The 23,945-nt window shown below is 35.7% G+C and overlaps 1 protein-coding gene across 4 annotated transcripts in view; it reads right to left on the bottom strand.

The window, feature by feature from the left end:
• Positions 1–23,945, bottom strand: part of LOC143038110 (histone-lysine N-methyltransferase eggless-like) — a 230,375-nt gene that overhangs the window by 22,763 nt on the left and 183,667 nt on the right. For 3 of the 4 annotated variants that reach the window (XM_076207097.1, XM_076207099.1, XM_076207100.1), the window contains 2 exons: positions 3,817–3,981; positions 813–1,187 (listed from right to left, as the gene is read on the bottom strand). In XM_076207097.1, the coding sequence (XP_076063212.1) occupies positions 813–1,187; positions 3,817–3,981 (540 nt within the window). The remainder of the gene's footprint in view (positions 1–812; positions 1,188–3,816; positions 3,982–23,945) is intronic. The other variant, XM_076207101.1, reaches the window with a different exon arrangement.

Below are 23,945 nucleotides of genomic sequence, written 5' to 3'. Positions count from 1 at the left end.
CCATCTATTAGCTCATCCCCTTCTCTAGCACTGAAATTTCCCAATAACACTGCAATTACATTCCTTCTCAAACTCTCTAAACACTTGTTTATAATCTATTCAAAAAGCCTCACTTTCCTCTTCACTTTTCTCACTACCAGGACCATAACCACTCACAAAAACCCACATCTTCCATCCCAGCTTCACCTTTACCCACGTTAATCTTGAAGACATTTCCTTGCACTCCACCATGCACTTCCCTGTCTTATCACTTGCCAATATAGCCACTCCTTCTCTTCCTCACCCCTGAATTACTCCTGACACTCTCCCAAACTCAATATCACCCATCCCTTTCAACATATTTTTACTTTATGGTAACACATCCATATTTCTTCTCATATGTACTGCTTATCTCTTCCCTTTTACTCTCATCTGTACCACAACTATGTGTATCTAAGACCCCAATTTTAAGGCTCTGCTTGAAATTCTTCTCTCAGACCCTGTTATGGCTTGAAAGTTAATGACAGGAGAAAAAATGAATAAACAAAGATAAAAAATAAAACAATAAAATAAGATAAATAAATCCCTTGTCCCATTTAGTTGCAACATTCTTCACCTCCCCCTATCCATCACCACAGGGAAATCAGAAAGAGGTATAGTCATTGAAGTAGTAAACAACAAGTTCAAGAGAACATCATAAAGACAAGATAGAAATAGTACAAAAGCACCATCATTCCTTTCGGGCTCTTGTCCTAAATATTGATTGCATGTCACAATACAGGGTACATTTATATATATTCATCTATTTCCATGGTAATAAACTTAAAACATACCATCTTCATCTGAGGAATCCTCTTCTATGTTTTCTTGTCTATCCTCCAATCCACTGGATTTTGTTTCACTTTTTTCAATTTTTTCGCTTTTTTCATTTTTTTCACTTTTTTCACCTTTAGGAAGGTCTTCCTCTTTTCCTACATCCATTGATTCTACAGTCTTTCCACTGCTACCATTTTTGTTTGCTCCATTGCCAGTACTTATCTTTGCACTTTCTATATTCTTGCTCTTCTTGCCATTATCCTTTTTCTTGTTATCTGTTCCTTTCTCTTCCTTTTCAGTCTCTGAACTCTTACTTCCTGTTTCATCTGAATTCTCTATGTCCTTTGAGACTTCTTCCTCCATGTTATTTTTCTTTTTGGGGCCTCTTTTACCTGTACAAAAAATAAATAAATAAAATAACAATTAGTTATCTATTCATGCATATCTTAAATACATTCTTATACATAAAATGATTACAAACCCATGTGTCTGAAAAATTGTTAACCAGATGAAAACAATCAATCTCATATGTTCTATTACAAAAATTCATCCAGCTTATAATCATTCTTAAACTTTTTTTGGGGGGCTAATGATTACACATTGTTGGCTGTAAAATAACTTCCCCTAACAAATGTCACATTTTCTTTTCTCGCCTATGCCTAGCAATCTCACTTAGCAGGTTATAAGTTGAGATCTTAGACTTGTGCTATGCATGTCTGTAGTAGCAATTTCAACACAGGAAAATAATTTATAACTACCAATTCAGTGTAACTTTCTCAAGATTAAAGATTCTTGCAGTTTTATGTAGCCTTATACATGTAATACAGAATTAAATACAAAAGTAGTGACTTCTTACCAGGTGTATATGTACTGTAGGCCCTCTCCCCTTTATATGGAAAGTAGCCATGTCAAAGTACAAAACCACATAAAAAAAAAAAAAAAAAAATACCTGTCCCAGTCTAGGCCAGTTACCAGCATAATTCACAAACATCAATTCCTGGTATATGGATATGTGACACATTTCCCTAATGTGGAGATACTGTATCTTGTTGCATTGCTTCTGACCTAGGGAGTGGGCAGGGGAGAGGGATGGCCATTCCTCCACTGGGAGTTACATTATTTTTAAAAGGGAAATGAATGGGTGCTGGATGATGATGGAATGGGTGGAGGGTGGGTACATGCTTTGGCTAGCTACCCCCCTTATAATAGGGATGAAACCTTTTGGTATATAAATTGATTAATCCAGATTAGCACATCACCTCTTATTCCATGCAAAGTGAGCTTAATTAGTAGTCTCTCATGCAGGACAGTATTAAAAACCCTTTTCAAAGTCCAGACATTAAGTCTATATTATTCCTTTTGTCATGGTCTGAGATGGCTAAAACTCATTACCAAAGTTTCATTAAGGAGAAAATGCACTTTGGCATATATGTATATTTACATGCACTAACAGAAAACTAATGATAATAAAACTGTCAAAACTTTGGGAGTACTGTATTTAAAACTCTCCACTTCCTTAAGCTCTTCATGCTCATATTCAACCTTCTACCATCATCATTCCTTGTATGTTTCACTATTTTACATTTTTGCCCACATTCACTCATAACCTTCTCTCACACACCCTTTCAAATTTCATCATCAATTGCTTCAATCTTTCTTCAAAATCAGCCACAAGTCCAGTGTCATCTACAATTAATTACTGGTTCATTACTTATGTTCTTCCATTCTCAAATCTCTGCTTAACCCGTAGAGTGTCAGCAGCATACGTTGTATGCCACAATTGTTTTATGGATTGAGCATCAACGGCATACATTGTATGCCACAATTTAAAAAATTTGCCAAAAATAGGCATTACATTGAGGGTCAAATCTGTGGTAATGACCAAGTAGCCCTATCCATTGGCTATAAAAGGCACCTAAATATTTATTTATTTATTGACAAAACTGGCAACTCTGGCAGCAATTTAGGTGATTCTGGTGTACAAAACAAAGTATGAGGAGGTGAAGTTGTACTTTGACAGTTAGGCAGGTGCTTTTTAGTACATATTCAGACTATAGAACTGACAATTTGCATTGCCAGTTTTCGTAATAAATGCGTAATACAAAATATGGCCGGGCAATATTGGTGTGATGGATGCTTACTAAAACATTTACCAAAACAATAAGAAACACCACAACCACTTATCCTCCATGAAATTATATAAGAAAAAAAGAAAAAAAAGAAAAGAAAAGGGATACCAAAGAATCAATTTACCACATAACAAAGTGATAAATATGTCAAAAAAATCCACAAAAACTATTTATAAACATGCTTTCCATAAATGTCAGACTAATATGGGTGACTATACATTGACTTGAAACATCATAAGTGTAAAATTCCTTCACTCTCTGAAATTCTAACGAAGCTTCCCTGAAAAAATACAACCTCGTTCAATCCGTGTGAGGAAAGTCTACAGATGTTCTACCAAACTTTTGCACACATATCTCACAGTTTCTCAACTTCTAGGCTAAGGTGAATCAAAATAAGTAAGATTTGTTGGTTTTACAGCCTTATGAATTGATTAGAAAAAAAAAAAAAAAAAAAGTATATACAACATTTGCCCAGTGATGTACAGGTTAACACTGTTGCACTTGTTTTCCTCACCACTCCATCAATATACATACTAAACAACCATGATAACAGAAAAAAGTGGAATAGCCATGTCAAAGTAGTGGCAGATTATGTTTAAAATATCTCCTATTCTCTAGCTTGAGAAAAACTGCCGGTAAAAATCCTAAAATATGAAATAGATGATCTTTGGTTGTGGACTCTATTGGAGATGAGGAAGAAAAATACATGGGCAGGAAGGATCTACTTAACACACAAAGGACTTACTTTAAAACTTAAGTTTTCCGGTGGCATCAGCTACTTTTGGCACTAATTACTCCAAGCTTGCATGGTTCTAATAAACATAATCTGACACCCAAAAAGATATGGAAATAAACAAAATTAAAGGCCAATGAAGTGTATTAAGATTTTCACCTTTCTTTTTGCTTTCTCGAGCCTTAAGTCTTGCAGATTTTTCTCTCTGTTCTACTTTCTTTGCTGCATGTGCTGCACTGAAATCCTTGTCCATGGTTGTGTTGTCTTCATCTTCTTCCTCATTTTCATCACTAAAGAAACCATCTGAATCTGGTAAATCTGAGTCTGAAAGTAAATAATGACTAATCAACATGGCTAACCATAGCATGATGCACTGGTAACCAAATCAATGTAAGTTTTTGTGGTAAGACAGGTATGTGAGAAGTCAATCATTTGTCCTATGTCTCCTGCAGGATACCCATAGCCCCCTGGGTAAATGGTGATGGCCTCTAGTTTGGCCCGCATGTCACTCAAGGATGTGAAGTATTGCTATCTGGACAGGATAAGAGTAGAGCTGGGTAGGATGAGGTGTTCCGTGTCTTCTGTGTGGTGGTTGCTTCTGGGGCAATCTGAGTTGGTGGCCAAGCCAATTTTGTGTTGGTACTACTACAATACTGAGTGGTGGGCCTGAATACAGATGTACTATGATTCTTGTTTGCTGAGAGAAAGATTTCTCAGTAGATTTTATGTCTGGGAAATTTGATAGAGTACTGGGTTTGGGAATTGGTCTTAGAGTGTTTGTTTTGTGATTTGGGTGTATGTAATTTTGTAAGGATATGTTCTGAGAAATTGGTATGATGTTTGTTTGGTATGATGCTAAAGTTGTTTTTTGTTTCATTCAGCTGATTGTGCTTGTGTGATATGGTGGAAATAGTGGGAAGGATTTTGGTTTCTGAGAACATTCTGTTGGGGTAGTTTTAGTAAGCCCCACTATTATTCTTACAGAGCTTTGTTTTATATTGTCAGTATGTGTTTGTTTGTTTTTGTTGGTTCTTATGAGTTTGTATATTGTGATTAGTTTCTGCTAGTCAAATTCTGTGTTTGCTATTGATCTCAATATGTTCATTATTTGCTTTCACAGCGAGGTACTTGATGTTTAGACCAAAGGATGTATCAAAAGTGAAGTGTAGGACTTTTGTGTTTTTGTCCAGTGGTATATGACCATTCAATTTGAGTGATGTTTCTTTGATTTATGGGTGTCTAGTATATGTAATGTCACCAATTATTTTTAAGGAGATGCCATTTTCTCTGTTCTGTATCAGTCAGTTCAAGTTTGTTAAAGTAATTTTGAGCGTCTTTAGTTAGCTGTATTATAGTCATATATGTGAGAGCTCTGATAATGTGCTCTGGGTCTGGGGGGTCAGTGTTGAATAATGTTAGTGATAGTGTAGCAACTTGGGGGACTCCACAATACAGTCTTTTGGCTCTCCCAATAGATGGCTGTTCTGAAATACTCAGCATTCTCTGTCAGGTAGGAAGTTTGTCTGCCATTTCTTCTTCTTGTTGCAGTTATCCATTACGCTTCATGTACTTGTACTTCTGCTGTTATGTTTATATCTTACCTATTATCACCCTTTTCCCTCTCAAACTCCTCTTCCTTATTCAATACTGTCTGAAAGTTTTCATTCATTATCTAAGCTTGCATTCTTGCTTCTTCGTGTAATACCCCTTCAACCTTCAACTTTGATATTCCTTTTCTATGTCTCAGCTTACCAATCACAAATGAACAGCTTAGATTGTTCCATACATTTCTTGACCCAATCCTTTTCTAATTTCTTTTTATCTTCTTTTATTATTCATGAGTACTCATTTCTGGCTCTTCTGTATTCATTTATTTATTATAACTATTATTTATTTATTTATTCATTTTTTTTTTACCTTTTTGCCACCTCTCCCATGATTTTTTCTTTCTGAATATACATATTTTACTGAACTAATCCGTTTTCACTTATCTTTCACTCATTTCTGACACATTTCTTTTTACTCTTTAGTTTAACTGAGCTGTTGATCTACTTCAAAATATCTTTTTAGTTTAGCAAAGTTGATCTTTGCATAACTGAATTTTCCTTGTCTGTACAAGGTGTGACAATAAAGAAACAAGACTGTGGTAGCCAAGCCCATGACTCAATGCCAATTAGCTAACCACTTATGTCAGTGTTGTGCAAAATCTTGCCACTATTCTGGTATAATATTAATTTCTCTCACTACATGTTTCTTTTTCAGGCTTTTGTGTAGCACACAACTGTTACACTTTGTCACGCAACTGGAGGTGGTACAAACATGGAGTAAAGAATCAAATTGAAATGTCTGGTCAAGTTGGGGAAGGGCCCAACCAAGTGTCTCAAACTTTTCCAAGAGGGTCATGGAAAAGATCCAATGTCGTGGCTGTGAATCTTGAAGTAGCACAAATGCTTCAAGAGTGGCTGTGAGGAGGTGGAGGATGACCACAAAGTCAGGGTGTCTCAAACTTCTCCAAGAGGGTTATGGAAAAGATTGAATGTCGTGGCTGCGAGTCTTCAAGTAGCACAAATAATTCAAGGGTAGCTGTGAGGAGGTGGATGATGACCACAAAGTCAGGATGGCCTTCCATGATAAAGATGGCTGAGAACATTAACAAAGTGAACCAGCTGGTGCATTACAGATTGATGGTGCAGATGATAGCAGAGAAGCTCATTCTAAATAGGTAGTCAGTTTGGACCATCTAGGTGCAGAATTTGATTGATTTATAAAATTTATGGCCTTTAGCCAAGAGCCGGAGCCATAAAGCCATTCAGCGCTTTAGGTGCACGAGCTGGGGATGCAAGTGTGCACCAAGATGGTGCCCAAGTTTTTGTTGGACGACCAGAAGGAGCACTGGGTCAATGTTGAGACTTGCTGGAGATCAAGGAAGATCCAGAGTTCCTTGGCTGGGTCATCACATGAGAAGAAATTTATGTCTTCCAGTATGACCCAGAAACCAAAGTGGAAGAATCCAGCTTCAACCACACCCAAGAGGGCATGCATCTCCAAATCAAAGATCAAGGTCATGCTTATTACATTCTTCAACCACAAGGGAATGGTCCATCATGAGTTTGTGCCTAAGGGTCAGAGAGTCGACCAGCACTCCTACCAGCAGGTCCTCAATTGCCTCTGTGACCGGGTTCGATGCTGCAAGTGGGCTAAATGGAGAGACAAGTCATGGCCGCTCCACCACAACAATCCACTCAGCACACACAGCACTCAGTGTAAGGTGGTTCTTGGCTAACAAACAGATCACAGCTCTTGACCACTCTCATTCCCCAGATCTCACATCATGCAACTTCTGGCTCTTCCTTAGGCTGAAGACTGTACTCAAAGGAACTCATTTTGTCTTTGTAGAAGAGATCAAGGCCATTGTAATGAGGGAGCTGAGATACCTTGAGTAGGATTTTGCCAAGTGCTTCTGTGGGCTGGCAGAAGTGAATTACTTTGGAGACAATGAGTAATTTCTCTGTAGATTTTGCAATAAAACTTTTATGAGAAAAGTCTCATTTGATTTCTGTCACACCTTGTATATTTCCTCTCCTATTCCTGTCTTTTCCATTTCCAGGATAAATTCAAGGACCACATCCCCACTCTTTCCTATTTGGCAAAAGCAAATTACAATTTCAATCATAAGAACATAAGAATGAAGGAGGCTGCAAGAGACCATAAGGCCTACACTAAGCAGTTCCATGGTCACAGGTTCATCAGTCATAATAAAATCCAGTCTTGCAGATGTATCTTTGCCTCTTTATCTTGTTTCACCCATTGGGTCATCATATTATTTCATGTTCATTAATATGCTGCCCCAGGATTCATCACTTCTACCTGTCTCCCATTCCTCCAATATTATCTTTCCACAATGAAGCACCCATTCTTTTTTCAATAACTCTTTCCAGTTCTTCAGCTGCATTTCTTAATAAAAAAAATTATACTATGTTTCATTCCACTGTACTATGTGTATTTACCTAGTTGTGTTATACGGGAAGGGGAGCTATGCTTGCAGTGACCTGTCTTTGTATCTCTCAGCATCTGGTTTGTTCTTAAATTCTTGTATGGTTTTTGTACACACTATTGTTTTGTCCATTTTGTTCCAGACACACCACTCTGTGTGAGAAACTATTATTTTTTTAGATCTCTTATATAACCATCTTTTTGAGTTTCTTTTCATGTCTTGTTTTTCATTAATACCACTTTAATAAGTCTTCTCTGTCAAAGATTTCCATGCCTTTCATAATTCTATAAATGACCAATAAATCTCCTCTTTCTCTTCTTTGTTCCAGGGTTGGTAGTTCCAGTTCAGACAATCTTTGTTCGTATGTCAATTTTGAAAGTGTTGGGGCCATCTTTGTTGTTGCCCTTTGGGTTCTTTCTAATTTCTTTATATTCTTTTTGAATTGGGTGTCCATAGTGTCACAGCATATCCAATCTGGGTTTTATCAGTGTGACTAATATTTTTTTTTACCATTACTTCATCCAGGTAATTAAAAGCCACCTTTACTGATCTTAGTAAATTGTAGGTTTCTCCAACTATTTTGTTTATATGCTTGTCTGGTGACATGTTTGTTAATAATTACTTCTAGGTCCTTTTCAGAGCTAACTTTTTTTACTTCCTTTATACCAATTTTATATTGTCCTGATATTCTTCTTTTTTTCCCCAAACTCCATTATACTACATTTCTTGATGTTGAAGTTCGCTTCCCACTTTTGGCTCCATTCCCAGACTTTGCCCAGGTCTCCCTGTAATGATTCACAGTATTCTTCTATATTTTCTTTAGTAGTTTTACGTCGTCTGCAAATATACTGAACCTGAGGCACATTAAATTCAGACAGGGAAGATCATGTACCACCAAATTGATTTGTTTCTATTCAAGATTGATAGATATATTGCAAGAGAGAGATTGCTGGGCAGACTGTGCCTTCCTGGATTTAAAAAAGGTATTTGTTAAGGTACTACACAGAAAATTGCTATATAAACTGGAAACAATAGGAGGCATACAGGGAAAACTATTGAACTGGATGGAGGATTTCCTACATGGAAGAAAATGAGAGTAGTGCTCAGAGACAAATATTCAAAATGGGAAGAAATGAGTAGTGGCATCCCACAGGGGTCAGTACTAGCTCTGATAATGTTTGCTATATATGTGAATGACATGGATGAAAGTATTGAATGTTACATGAACTTCTCTGCAGATGACTCAAAGTTATTAAAGAGAATAAACTCCGAAATACACTGTGAGTCATTACACAGTGATCTGAACAAAGTCTCAGAGTGGAGCAAGAGATGGGAGGTAGAATTCAACATCAAGAAATGCAGTATAATTGAATTTGGGAAAAGCAAGAAGAGAATATCAGGACAGTATAAAATTGATGGAAAAGAAGTAAAGAAAGTAAATTCTGATGGTAACCTAGGAGTAATCATCACTAAAGACATATCACCAGATAAACATAAAAATAAAATAGTCAGGGAAACATACAATTTGTTGAGATCAATAAAGGTGGCCTTTAAATACCTGGATAAGGAAATTATTTAAAAAAATATTACAAACACTGATAAGCCCAAAACTGGAATATGCAGTGCTGACACCCAGTACAAAAAAGAATATAAGAAAATAATTAGAAAGAATACAAAGAGCAGTGACAAAGATGGCCCCAACACTTTCAAACATGACATATGAACAAAGACTGGCCAAACTGGAATTGCAGACCCTGGAACAAAGAAGAGAATGAGGGGACCTACAAACCATCAACAGAATTATGAAAGGAGAAGAATGCCTTGATAGATAGGACTTATTAAAGTGGGACAGAAAAAAAACAAGAGGACATGCAATGAAAACCAAAAAGGACAGCTACAGAAGACCTGAAAAAGAACAGCTTCCCACAAAGAGTGATAGATATCTGGAACAAATTAGATGAAAAAATAGTGTATGCAAACACAATACAAGAATTTAAGAACAAACTTGACCTTGTGAGATACAAAAAAGGGTTACCACAAGCATAGCTCCCCTTCCCGTAAAATACAACAAGGTAAATAAATAAATACATGATCTTCCTTGTCTACAGCCAAATTGTTTTGGATTCAGTATATTTCCTTCCAGATGTTTTGTCCATCTACTTTTGATAACTTTTTCACATATTTTAGCTATTTTACTTGTAAGGGCAGCTGGTCTATAGTTTGTTGGGTCTTCCTTATCTCCCCCTTTATATATTGGTGCAATATTTGTATTTTTCCAATCTTGCAGTACCTTTCCTTCTTTGAGTGAGCAATCTATTATCTATTGGTGTCTTGTATTCTATTTTATCCACAATTTCAGGCTCTGATGTAAATATTAAGTCTAATCTTGACAGTTCTTCATTATTTCTATATCTGTTATTTTCTTTCACCTATTGAGTCATTGTGTATTCAATGGTCATACCCTGTAGTATATTTCCCCAAAGGTCCTCTCCACCTTTCACTCTCATCTCCTCCCAACATATTTCTTTGGAGTTGAAGTCACCAATAACTACTAAGTTTCCTCCTTCCAGTATTTCATTTAATGCATGCTTTGTGTCTTCCAACATTTTGGATTGGTCATTCTCTTTCCAAGAACATGTTTTTGGGGGTATATATATCACGACAAATTTTCTACTTTTCATGTCACTATCAAATTTTATCATAATCAATTCCACATTATTATTTCCTTCTGTTATCTTTGTCAAATTTAAGCCTTTCTTACTCAAATACATGACTCCTCCACCCTGTTTCTTCCATTTTTTATCCAGTGATTATATAAACCTTGTCCCACAGTATTTGGTGGTAGTGTATATATATCCAGTTTCTCTTCTGCCAGATAGTTGTTTAATTCATTTAATCATGCCATCTATGTTGGTATACATTATCTTTTTTCTTTTTCCTCCTTTTTTGTTTCCTGTGTTTCCTTTTTTTAATACAATTTTTTCAGCCTCATTCTTGGTATACATTATTATTTTTTTTTTCTCTCTTTTTCCTCCTTTCCTGTTTCCTGTGTTTCCTTTTCTATACCATTTTTCAGCCTCAAGTCCAGTATTCTCCAAAAAAAACTCGTTCTTCTCAGTCTCTGTTCTTTCGTTTTTTTCATTAGCTTCATTTCTTGGTGTCTTTTCCCTCTTTTTTTCCTCATCCCTAATATTTTTGTAATTTTCACTTTTTGTCAACTTTGCAGTTTTTGTTAATACTTCTTCCACTATAATTTAAGACCTTAGTTTAATTTCTATTTTTTTTTAATACAGTCCCTTTCTATGCACTTATTCTATTTCCTTTTCCATTTCTTGCCCATCCTTTTGTATCTCTTTCAGAATTTCTTTTGCTATTTCTTTCTCCACTTTTTTTTCTTAAGTACCTAGATATATTTTTTAACACCATAAACTACTATACATTTTTTTATATAAATTGTCTCTGACCAATTTAATTACTTTAATGACTGTTTCTTTTGCTTTTTCTTCTTGTACAATTTCTTTAAAATTTATGTTTTGTTTTCCTGATTTACTTTCCATTGATTTTTTATTTCTTGAAGATCTGTCTCTTTTATGGTTTCTCCAACTTTCTTGGTCACCACTTGTATTTGTTCTTTTACTTCTTTTTTCAAAGCCTAATTTTTGTTTGAATCTTCATTGTTCATTCTTTTGTTCTCACATTTGGTTACATTTAATTCCTTTTTTAGATCATTAAGCCCCCTATTTGTTTCAATATTTTGCTTTTTCAATTCTCTATACTTCTCTATACATTGCCCTGTGTTTTGCTTTCAGATCTATAATTTTATTTATTAGTTCTGTAATCTCCTGATTTCTTAAATATTTTTTTCCTTGTTTCCCTTTCCAAATCTATACCTCTACCTAGTATTACTTCCTTTTGCAAATCCTGAGAAAACAATATTTTCATACTTTTCATTCCTTTGTTTGTTTCTGGTGTCTTCTTGTTGTCACATTTCATGAATTTGTTTCCACCCACAAATAATCGATAATGCTTCAAACTTTAATACATTACATCCAAATGTTGACTTACTTTACAAATCACAACCATTTACAGACTGTTTTAACAAAAACAACCAATATATGAGGTATTGTAAGTCATGTTTGGGTAAAAGTGACAACACTGTATATTTACGTACTAAACACTACATGGGTTAAAATCGAATTTGTCAAAGACTGATGCTGTGGTGGGAAATGGAGAGTTGGCTCACTAAAAAGTGGGGAATTGGAGAAAAAAGGTTAAGAACCCCTGCTGTAGATGGTTAGTAGGTCTCCTCTTTCTCTTCTTTGTTTGAGGGTTGGTAGTTCGAGTTTGGCCAATCTTTGTTCATGTCAATTTGAAGAGTGTTGGTGCCATCTTTATTGTTGCTCTTTGAATTCTTTCTAATTTCTTTATATTCTTTTTAGTACTGGGTGTCCATAATGTCCAAATAGCAGGGAGAAGAATAGAACAAGTAACCAAATTTTTGTACCTGGGAAGCGTATTGACAGAAGATTGTAGATGTGAAAAAGAAATAAAATCAAGGATAGCGATAGCTAAAAGCAAGTTTCAGAAAATGAAAGGGGTTTTAACAAACAAGAAAATGTCTAGAGATATAAGGAGAAGAACAGTTAAAACATTTATATGGTCAACACTATTATATGGTTCAGAAGCGTGGACAATCAGCGAAAAATTGCAGGAAAACTTAGAAGCAGCAGAAATGTGGATATGGAGACGAGTATTAAGAGTACCATGGACAGCGAAGAAAACAAATGAAGAAGTATTGAGAGAAATGGAGACAGATAGGGAATTGATGACACAATAAGGAAAAGACAGTTGCAATTCTTAGGACATATAATGAGGAGGGAAGGGTTGGAAGAGGTGGTGATGACGGGAATGGTGGAGGGAAGGTGAGCAAGAGGAAAGCAGAGGGAGAAGTATATGGACGGGCTGATGAGGGCGACGGGAAAGCAACTCAAACCAGCACAGATGTTACAAGTAACTAGGGACCATGAACGGTGGCGCTCCATGGTTGCCAAAGTCCAAGAGGATATGGCATGACGGTAAGGTAAGGTCCATAATGTATTTACCTAGTTATATAGATATGCTCGTAGTGGCCCACTTTTGTATCTTTCAGTATCCAGATTGATCTTAAGTTCTTGTATAGTTTTTGCACTCACTGTTTCCTCATTCAGTTTGTTCCAGATATCTACCACCCTGTGTGGGAAGCTATTCTTTCTCAGATCTCTTCTGTAATTATCCTTTTAATTACTTGGATAAGGTAATGTAAAAAATATGCTAGTCACACTGATTGTACCAAAATTGGAGTACGCTGTGACACTATGGACACCCAGTACAAAAAATAATATAGGGAAAATAGAATCCAAAAGAGTAACAGAGATGGCCCAATATTTTTAAAACTGACATACGAGCAAAGATTGTCTAAACTGGAACTACCAACCCTGGAACAAAGAAGAGAAAGAGGCAAGCTATTGGCCATTTACAGAATCATGGAAGGCATGGAAGTTCTTGACAAAGAAGACTTATTAAATTGGGATAGAAGAAAATCAAGGGGACATGAAAAGAGACTCAAAAAGAATATTGAAGAGATCTAGGGAAAAAAAAAAAAAAAAAAAAAAAAAAAAAAAAAAAAAAAAAAAAAAAAAAAAAAAAAAACAAAAAAAAATAAAAAAAAAAAAAAAAAACATAGAGTGATGGATGTCTGGAAGAAACTGGATGAAACAAGTGTGCAAACACCATACAAGAAGTTAAGAGCAAACTAGATGTTGTGAGATACAAAGACAGGTCACTACAAGCATAGCTCCCCTTCCCGTATAATACTAGGTAAATACACACGCAAAAAAGAAATTTGGTCAGGGGCACAGTGGATAAAAAAAAAAGTGCATTGTAGTTTATTGTATTAAAGAAAAACATGATGTACCTAGATATCAGAGAGAAAAAGAGGAGAAAAAGATTGCCAAAGCAATTCTGAAAGAGATTCAAGAGAATGGACAGGATATATGCAAAGAAATTGAGGAATTATATAGAATAGGAAAATACTCAAACGAAAAACAATATAGGCCAATAAAAATAAAACTTAGGTCTCAAACAATAACAGAAGTACTATCTAGAGCAACAAAACTAGCAAATAGTGGACATAACAAAAATGTATGGGTAAAAAAAAAAAAAAAAAAAAAAAATGAAGAAAAAGAAAAGGAACTCCAAAAGGAAGCAAATGAAAGAAATGAGAACACTGAAAAGATTTTTTTTCTCTTTTTTAAGAGTGCTGGACCTGAGGCTGAGAAAATGTTTATATATATATACATATATATATATTTTTTTCAACCACATTAACTTTTTACTTTTAATTCTATGTCATCACGAATGAGACTGACAATGCGCTCGTCGGAGACATATACGGAAACTGATACGAAGTGAAGCCAAGGGCTCGAACCTCAGCTCAGACGTATCAAAGTAACAGTGACTAACCACTGTGCCATCAAGAGAGATATAAGTTGAGTACAATTTCTTATATTTGTATGCTCAAGACACATACATATACATGAATTTTGTGCTCAACCCATCCCCGCTATGATGGTACAATGGTAGTATGTGCACGTGGGCAAGTGTTATGTGGTTGAAAAAAGATTAAGATCTGCACTGGGGACCATTCAGTGTGTGTGAATTATATATATATATATATATATATATATACTGTATATATATATATATATATATATATATATATACATATATATATATATTTGTATATATATATATGTATATATATATATATTTATATATACATATATACACACATATAAAAGAATACCAAATACACAGAAAATGACGTGAAAGGAAAAAAATTAAAAAATAGCTTATAACAACATAGATGGAATGATTTCAGGTATGAATGAATTAAATGAATATCTGGCATTAGAAAAACCAGACATAATGGGAATTGTGGTAACAAAATTAAAAAGTCCTCTGCCACCAAATGTTTATACAACCATTGGATGAAAAATAGAAAGAAAAAACAGGGTGGAGTAATATTTTTGACTAAGAAAGGCTTATATATGACCAAGATAACAGAAGGAAAAAACAATGTGGAACTAATTATGATAAAAACTGAAAACAGAGACATGAAAAGTAGAAAATTTGTAGTAATATATGTACCCCCTAAAACACAGTACTGGACACAGTGCATTCCAAACTGTTGGAAGACAAAAAGAATTAATTGATTTACTGAAAGGAAATATAGTAATTATGGGTGATTTTAATTCCAAAGAAATATGTTGGAAGGAAACAACAGTGAAGGGTGGAGAAGACCTCTGGGGAAAGGTACTATTGGATATGATCATTGAATACACAATAACTTAGTGGGTAAAGGAAAATACCAGATACAGAAACAATGAAGAACCATCAAGACTACATTTAATACTTACGTCAGAACCTGAAATTGTGGACGGAATTGATTACAAAACCCCATTGGGAAGAGTGACCATGTACTAATAGAATTCAAACTAAAATAGCAAATTGATTTGAGAAGAAACGACAAACATAGAAAAGGAAGACTAATGTACAACAAAACAAATTTTAAGAAACTCAGAAAATTCTTTCAAATGCAAATTGGGATAACTTCCTAAATGAAGATACAAAAATGGAAGAGAAATGGAATATACTAAAAGAAATTTACAATGAGGAAATAAACAAATATGTACCAAAACAGAAGCAAGAAAAAGTATACATAAAATGTTGGTACAACAAAAAATGTAGTGAGGCTAATGATAGAAGAGACAAAGCTTGGAAAAGATGGAAAAAATATAAAAAAAAAAATTAGTAAGTGGCAAACATACATCAAACTCAGAAATGATTATGTAAAAATACGCACAGATGAAAGAGATATAATAGAAAAAAATGCAAGGAAGAACCTAAACTATTTTACAGGTATGTAAAGGATAAACTAAAAAACAAACAAGAAATAGTAAGTCTGCACCAAAGGAATTATGAATATAAAGACATAGAGATGGCTGAAATTATGAAGAAACATTTCAAATCAGTATTCACAACTGAAAATTCACCTGTGAGGAAATAGAGAAATATACCCCCAATGAAGGAAATAACTGTGACACAGAAGGAAATCAGAGACCACATAAAATACCCTGATGTCAGTAAATCTCACAGTCCGGATGGAATTGCAAATTGAATATTAAAAGAATGCATAGATGACCTGATGGACAAAATGTACAAGATAATTACTCACTCAAGGAAGCAAAGGTAGAAAAATGCAAATATTGTACCAATATATAAAGAAGGGAACAAGGAAAATATCCCTGGTCTCCCTTACATCCAGAATAGCAAAAATATGAGAAAAAGTTATCAAAAGTTGATGGGTTAAACATCTGGAAGAAAAAAATATATTGAATCCAAATCAATTTGGATTTAGCCAAGGAAGACCATGTACAACAAACTTGATCTGTTTCTACTCGAGACTAATAAAAATAATACAAGAAAGGGATGGATGGGTAGACTGTGCTTTTCTAGATCTACAAAAAGTTTTGATAAAGTACCACACAAAAAACTAATAAGAAAAATAGAATCAATAGGTGGCATCAAAGGAAAATTATTGGAATGGATGGAAAACTTCTTGACTGGGAGGAAAATGCGGGTAGTAATTAGAGACACATACTTGACCTGAGAAGAAATGATAAGTGGTGTCCTGCAAGGTTCGGTATTGGCTCCAATCATGTTTGCCATATATATAAATGACATGGATGAAGGTGTAGAATGTTATATGAATTTCTTCGCAGATGACACAAAAATACTAGAGTAAGTACAGAGAAGAATTGTGAATCACTACAGACCTAGATAAAATCTGGAAATTGAGTCAAAAGTGGGAAGTGAACTTTAACATCAAGAAGTGTAGTATAATGGAGTTTAGAAAAAATTAAAATAGAATATAGAGAAATTATAAAATTGAAGTCAAAAAAGTGAGCTTGAAAAGGGACCTAGGAGTAATAATCAGCAAAGACATGTCACAGGACATAACATATCAATAAAACAGTTGGAGAAACAGTCAACCTACAAGGTTGATGAAAGTGGCATTTGACTACTTGGACGAGGAAATGATCAAGAAAACATTACACTGATAAGATCAAAATTGGAGTATGCTGCAACACTATGGACACCCAGTACTAAAACAAATATAAAGAGCAATGACAAAGATGGCATCAACACTCTCCAAATTGACATACAAACAAAGACTGTCCAAATTGGAACTACCAACTCTGGAGCAAAGAAGAGAAAGAGATCTACTGGGTGACTTTAATTGTAAAGAAATATGCTGGGAAGAGATGACAGTGAAGGGTGGAAATGACCTATGGGGAAATGTACTACTTGATATGATTATGGAACATACAATGGCACAAAGGATGCAAGAGAATACTAGGTATAGAAATGAGGAGCCATCGAGACTAGACCTAATAATCACATTAGAACCTGAAATAGTGGACAAGATTGAATATAAGACACCACTAAAGTGACCACATATTATTAGAACTGGAACTCAATGAAGAAAAATACATGAGAAAAACTAACAAAATAGAAAGGGAAGAATGATGTATGGAAAAACAAACTTCTAAGTATATAAAAAAATAAAGTTTTCCAGTTTTGAAAATTTCCTGGCGTTTTTATGAGCACCTTCCAAAATCCGGCAAAAATGTCCCATGGTGTAAGGATATTCTTATAGCTACCATATACCATATAAAGCATTGCTGCAATGGATGAACGTGGTTCAAAGGGTAGTGCACAGATAGGGGGTTTAACCACTTTTGGGCCAGGGTTACAAAGACGAAGAAGTACCCAAAAGAAAGTGTGCAGAAAAACTATGCTCTCTGTAACGAATTGACCAGGGAGCACATGAATGAGTTTCCCCAACTTTACGCCTCAAAAAAAAAAAAAAAAAAAAAAAAAAAACAGTACAGTAACAGCCACAATTAAGAGATTCCATAGGAAAATATTGAGGTTCAACAGCATGTTATGAAATAACAAAAATTATGTGTACTCTGATGAAGACTACGATCTCATAATAGATTTCGACGGAGAAATTAAAGAGGAAGAATCGGAAAAGTATATGAAACATTATTTTGCAGGATACAAGAATTTCACTATGAGTGGTGGTAAAAGCTGTCACAAGGAATTCCAAAAGTATTACATCGATCGGAAATACAATGATTATATCAAAAAGCGCAAACTCAAGGAAAAACAGTTTACCATAAGGTTAATGGTGAATGTGTGGTGAAAAATCCGACAAATGTGGTATATAAAGAATTTTTTTCGGACATGCCATCCATTAGGGAGGGGGAATCTTTAGTGAAAGGTATCGACAGCGAGCAGGTAATTCCAGAAGAGGAACCTGAATTGGGATCCGTTGAGATTCCTGCTTCAGCTTACAATATTAGTGAAGAAGCCGCAACGGCAATGATCCTGCCTGATTACGACTATGCCGTCGACGAAACGGAATCAGATGTGTCGGTCCTCCTTAAGGTTTGGGAAAGGACTTTCCAAGAAAAAGAAGAATTAAAGAAGGAGAAGGAAGAAATAAAACAAGAATTAAAGGAGATCAAAAGAAAAAAAGAAAATAAAATGAAAATAAAAGAGAATTGGTACAAAATGTTAGATTGAAGGCTGAGGATAAAGAAAATAGGACATTCGCAGAAAAATGGTTACGGATTGGCATGGGCGAAACAGGTAGATTCAGGTTTCTAAAGAAATTTGGCATTTTGGTCAAAACAAGGGATGATGTGATCGAAAAGGTCTACGAAGAGCTTGAAGCTAACGCCAACAGCTATCTATATTTCCAAAAAAGAGCCATAAAATATCCTAGAAACGAAGACGTGGATTACATAAATGAGGTGATCTATGAGAGTATCAAAGGTGGTGAACATATATACAGGAGTGAGGATAAGCCAGTCGGAAACGATGAAACTGAAATTCAAACTTCGGTATATAACAGAATGAATTCTTCTATTCCATTACATGAGTTGATGGCAATGAGTACATCGAGAGCGTCCTATCGAAACAAAAATAAAAATAAAAGAGACCGGAGGTCCTGGATCGAGAGCAGTGAGCAAGCGGCACAGGCCAAGACACCCACTGCATAGCCGGTGCTTTGTTGATTTAAAAAAAAAAAAAAAAAAAAAAAAAAAAAACTATAGACCGGTCTCTCTTACAAGTACATACATACATATACCAAGGCTTTTTCCCCCTTTCAAGGGAGGTAGCAAAAATTTGTGAAAGAATGACCAAAATCAGATGGATAAGCATTTGGAAAAAAACATTGGACTAAATCCAAGGCAGTTTGGATTTAGACAAGAAGATCATGTTTCACAAACTTTGTGTTTCTATTCAAGACTGATAGATATAATACAGGAAAGAGATGGATGGGCTGACTGTGCCTTTCTAGACCTGAAAAAAGCTTTTGAACATAAGAACATGAGAACATAAGAATGAAGGAGACTGCAAGAGACCATAAGGCCTACACTAAGCAACTCCATACCCATCATCACCTGTCATCCCCATCCATAAAGTTGTCTAATCATTTCTTAAAGCAACTGATAGTTTCAGCACTTACTACATGGTTACTAAGTTTATTTCATTCGTCAACCACCCTATTAGTAAACCAATTCTTGCCTATTTCCTTCTTAAATCTAAATTTGTCCCCAGCTTATAACCATTACTTTGAGTCCTGCCCTGTTGTTTTAATATGATTACCTTGTTTGCATCACCCTTGTTAAAATCTTTGATCCACTTGAACACCTCTATTAGATCATCCCCCACTCTGCATCTTTTCAGAGAATGTAACCTTCTCTTTGCAAGGCAAATTTCTGAGTCCATGTATCATTTTGGTCTTTCGTCTCTGTACTTATTCTAGTGAATTGATGTCCATTCTATAGGACGGAGACCAAAACTGTACCGAATAGTCAAGGATGGGTCTAACTATCACTAGATAAGAGTTTGATAATTACCTCTGCACTTCTATTCGTTACCGTCCTGGCAATGAAACCTAATGCTCTGTTAGCTTTATTCCTGGTGCTAATGCACTGTTTCCTGGTTTTAATGTCAAGACTCACTAGAACTCCCAAGTCTCTCTTGCACTCAGTTTTCTCTGAAAGCGTGTTATCTAAGCTGTATCTATTTTCAGGGTTGTGTAGCCCTACATTTAACATGCTACACTTAGAGATATTGAAGTTAATTTGCCATTTCACCGACCATGTGAACAATTTGTTAAGATCATCCTGCAGAATCTCTGCGCCGTCTCCTGACCTAATTAGGTATCCTATTTTAGTGTCGTCCGCGAACTTACTAACATCACTATTTATCCCATTGTCTAAGTCGTTTATGTACATAATGAACAATGGACCCAAAACCAAGCCCTGGGGAACCCCACTAGTAACATTGCCCCACCTGGATTTTACTAACTGTTTTCTGTTACTGATCCAAGCTCTAATCCATTCTAACATTTTTCCTGCAATGCCATGAACTTTGATTTTATTTTGTAGTCTATGGTGTGGCACCTTGTCGAATGTTTAGTTAAAATCAAGGTAAATAACATCGTAATTATCATCGTTATCTGATGCCTTATACACTTTAGTGTAAAAGGACAGAAGATTAGTCACACATGACACCCTTGGAGAAACCATGCTGTGTGTCACAAATTAAATTATGTCTTTCAATGTGTTCTCTGAGTCTATTTACTATTATTGATTCAAGCATTTTACCTATAACTGATGTTAAACTGACTGGCCTGCAGTTGCATATAGACGATTTATCTCCCTTCTTATAAACTGGAACAACATTTGCCTGCCCCCAAGCAGTAGGCACAATGCCCGTGTTTTTACTCAAAGATCCTCTCAGACACACAATGTACTTACTCTACCTATGACCACACACTACTGGCTGCTTATCTCGCAGTTTTGTATTTTAACTCCCTCATTGATGAACATACAGTTACCCTGTTTCTTGACCACAAACCTCTAGTTGCTGCATTTCACCCCAAGTCTCTTGCTAAATCTGACAGACAATAACAACAACTCTCTGTCATCTCTCAATATGTTTCCTCAGTTGAGTACATCCTTGGTGACAACAATGCTGTTGCCAATTGCTTATCTCACCCAACATGCACTGTACCAATGTCTTTGATTTGAGTGGTATCACTCAAAGTCAGGAAACAGACAATGAATTGGAGACTTTCAAGCCTAGGCTAAATAGAGATAAAGCTTGGAAAAGACAGAGAAAAGACAAAGAACCTAGAAAGTGGCAAATATATATTAAAGGAAATGATGTTGTCATCCCTAGGATACAGCAAAGTGTGTGCTAGGTGGGTTCCATGAATGCTCATGTAGGACATCTGTCAGGACTTGTTGGATCACTACGAAGCCGAAGGTGACGGATTCTTGGACCGCATCATCACTGGTGACGAGACGTGGTGTCAATACTACGAACTGGTGGCCAAACAGCAGTTGATGGAATGGCACCACTCACACCCTCCAGCAAAGAAGAAGTTCAAGACCCAGACATCTGCAAGCAGTGATGTGCACCATCTTCTCAGACAGGAAGGGCGTCATCCTTCTGGATTACTTGGAACCAGGGGCAACTGTCAACTCTGACCGTTATGTTGAAATGTTGACCAAGCTGAAGGCCTGGATTGCCCTTGTAAGGCCATAGAAAAGGGAAACATTCCGTTTGCAACACAACAACGCCAGGACACACACAAGTTTGAAGACCACAGAATGTGTGACAAAGTTCAGCTGGATGGTGCTGCATCATCCACCATATGGTCCCGACCTGGCACCGTCAGACTTCCACTTGTTTGGACCTCTAAAGGATCCATTATGTGGGCAGTATTTCCCCAACAACAATGCCATAATTGCAGCCATGAAAAAATGGACTGCCTCGGCAGGCACTAACTTTTACGACTGAGGCATCAAGGCTCTCGTTCATCGCTGGCAAAAGTGCATTGAGAATGGTGGTGACTATGTAGAAAAATAAATTCTGGAACACAAAAAGTTGCTCATTTTAATGGTGCCACTCCCGTCTTTGTAGCCCTTCAACTTTTCGAGTTAAAAAATAGGAGGCATTACTTTTGGAATGACCCTCGTATCAAAATTTACTGTCCCCTTACCCAGGAACTTTTTTTGACATTTCATTTTAAGACAATTTTTTTATTGTTTTTTTTTTTTAATAGTATTTTTCAGGCTGATTATAGAAATAACTTTTATTTTTATTTACTAATAATATTTTACTTGAAATTTTATTTTGAAGATACCATTTCTGGCAAAAATGAGAAAACTTTTCCCTTTTTTAGTTGTTTTCCCAACTTTAGAATGAAAAGTAAAGGGAAATTACACACTTATTTTACTCTTTTTTTTTATAGCTTAATTTACAAATGATAATCTGGGATTTCCAGTGAATGGAAAGCATGGTGGTGGGGGAAGCATGTTTTGTTACACCACATCATGTCAACACCAACTTTGTAAATCCTCCTCCTCCTTAACCCCTTCAATATGATGACGCCTATGTAGGAGTCATGAGGAGCAAGTGGGTACGCGAGGATGCCGATGTCGGCGTCTTGATTATATATATTGTAGTTGTACCTGCGTGACCCCCATACTCTGTAAACTGGCTTCATCATATTTTCTATGGTTATAAAAATTCACAGGTGAAAGAGAACGAGCAATACAGCGGTAACTTTATTTTTTATAATGTGAGTATTATGACGCAACATCGCACGTCTGGCAGCTAATGCTGCCCGCAAGATTTTGGCCCGTACTAAAGGGGTTAAGAAAGAATAGCCATCGTCAAATGAGCTTCCACTTTCATCTAATGTATCCAAGCTTCTGATTGAAGCTTCATATTCATTCTCATCTTCTGAGCTCGACATCTGGGGGGGGGGGGTATGTGCTCAAAAGCGATGAGTCTGCTTTATCTGATTGATACCTTATCACTAACAAATGCTGAGAAGGGCCATAATTCAACAATTATATCATCTGTGTCTGTTTCTGAAAGATATTTGGATAAGTTTACTCATCCTTGCCAGAAAAGGGGTTAATGTAAATGTATGAATTTTTCATTTCTTTTCAGAAGGGTTGTCATTGAGCCTTAAGAAGTGCAAAGCTCGTGGTATGCTATAAGATGCCAAAAACGGTTGAAGAAGAGCCTAGAGGTCAGTTATGGTGTTCATATTAATAGCGAGGCAGAAAGTTAGGCTTCAAAATCTGAAACACAATCTGAGAAACATCTACTAACATTAATGAATGAATTGAAAGTCATTCCCTCTACATATGTAAATACATGATGTTAACTTATAAGTTAATTACATGAAAATTACCAAGATAAACAACCTTTATATGGCTGTTTATAATAGCTTTTATTCTTTTATTAAAATAAAGGTAATTAGATTACGAACTTAAGTGTGAAAAATATGAACAGTTGGTAGACAATGTATAAATATGGCACTCACTTATGTGTTAATTATGCAAAGAATACTAACATAAACAAACTTTTTTTTTTTTACTGATTCTAACAGCCAAAGTTTATGCCTTCCTTTTCCTCATCTATATATGTGAATAAATCACAAAAACACATGATTCACAAAATGTGTAATAAAATCACTTGAAAAATAAAATGAAAGGTGACTGAATGTTTTCGTCTATTTAAGACATTTTCAAACGTACAGAGTAAGGTAGGAGTGACATTATATATACAAAAGAAGCACACTAGGGGGGAATTAGGACAAGTCCAATAGTTATCTCACTCTCTCAGCACAGCCGGACGTTTGACCCAGCTACTGTCAACAATGTTATATGTTACAAAGTTATCTAATTTATACATTCCCATACTCATATTCATGTTGTTTTCAAATGAAGCTTTTATATAACATGATTCTATGATATTCCTCTCCTTAATGTCCTTACTTAAGACAAATTTCTTTGTGTTATCCCAATCAATGCAATGATTAAAATCCCTTAACCTCTTCACTCCGGGGCACATCGCACGTCTGGCAGGATTAGCTGCCCGACGTGCGATGTTGCGTCATAATAATCGCATTATAAAAAATAAAGTCAGTGCTCAATCATTCGTTCTCTTTTACCCGTGAATTTTGATAACCATAGAAAATATTATGAAGCCAGTTTAGAGAGAATGGAGGTTACGTAGGTACGACTACAATATAATCAAGACGCCGATGTCAGCATCATCGCATACCCACTTGCTCCTCATGACG

Source organism: Oratosquilla oratoria, chromosome 23, assembly GCF_046742065.1.
Source record: "Oratosquilla oratoria isolate Oo_2021 chromosome 23, ASM4674206v1, whole genome shotgun sequence".
NCBI classification, from domain to species: Eukaryota; Metazoa; Arthropoda; class Malacostraca; order Stomatopoda; family Squillidae; genus Oratosquilla; species Oratosquilla oratoria.
Note: the sequence above shows the minus strand (reverse complement) of the source record. Positions and strands in the feature narration are given on the sequence as shown.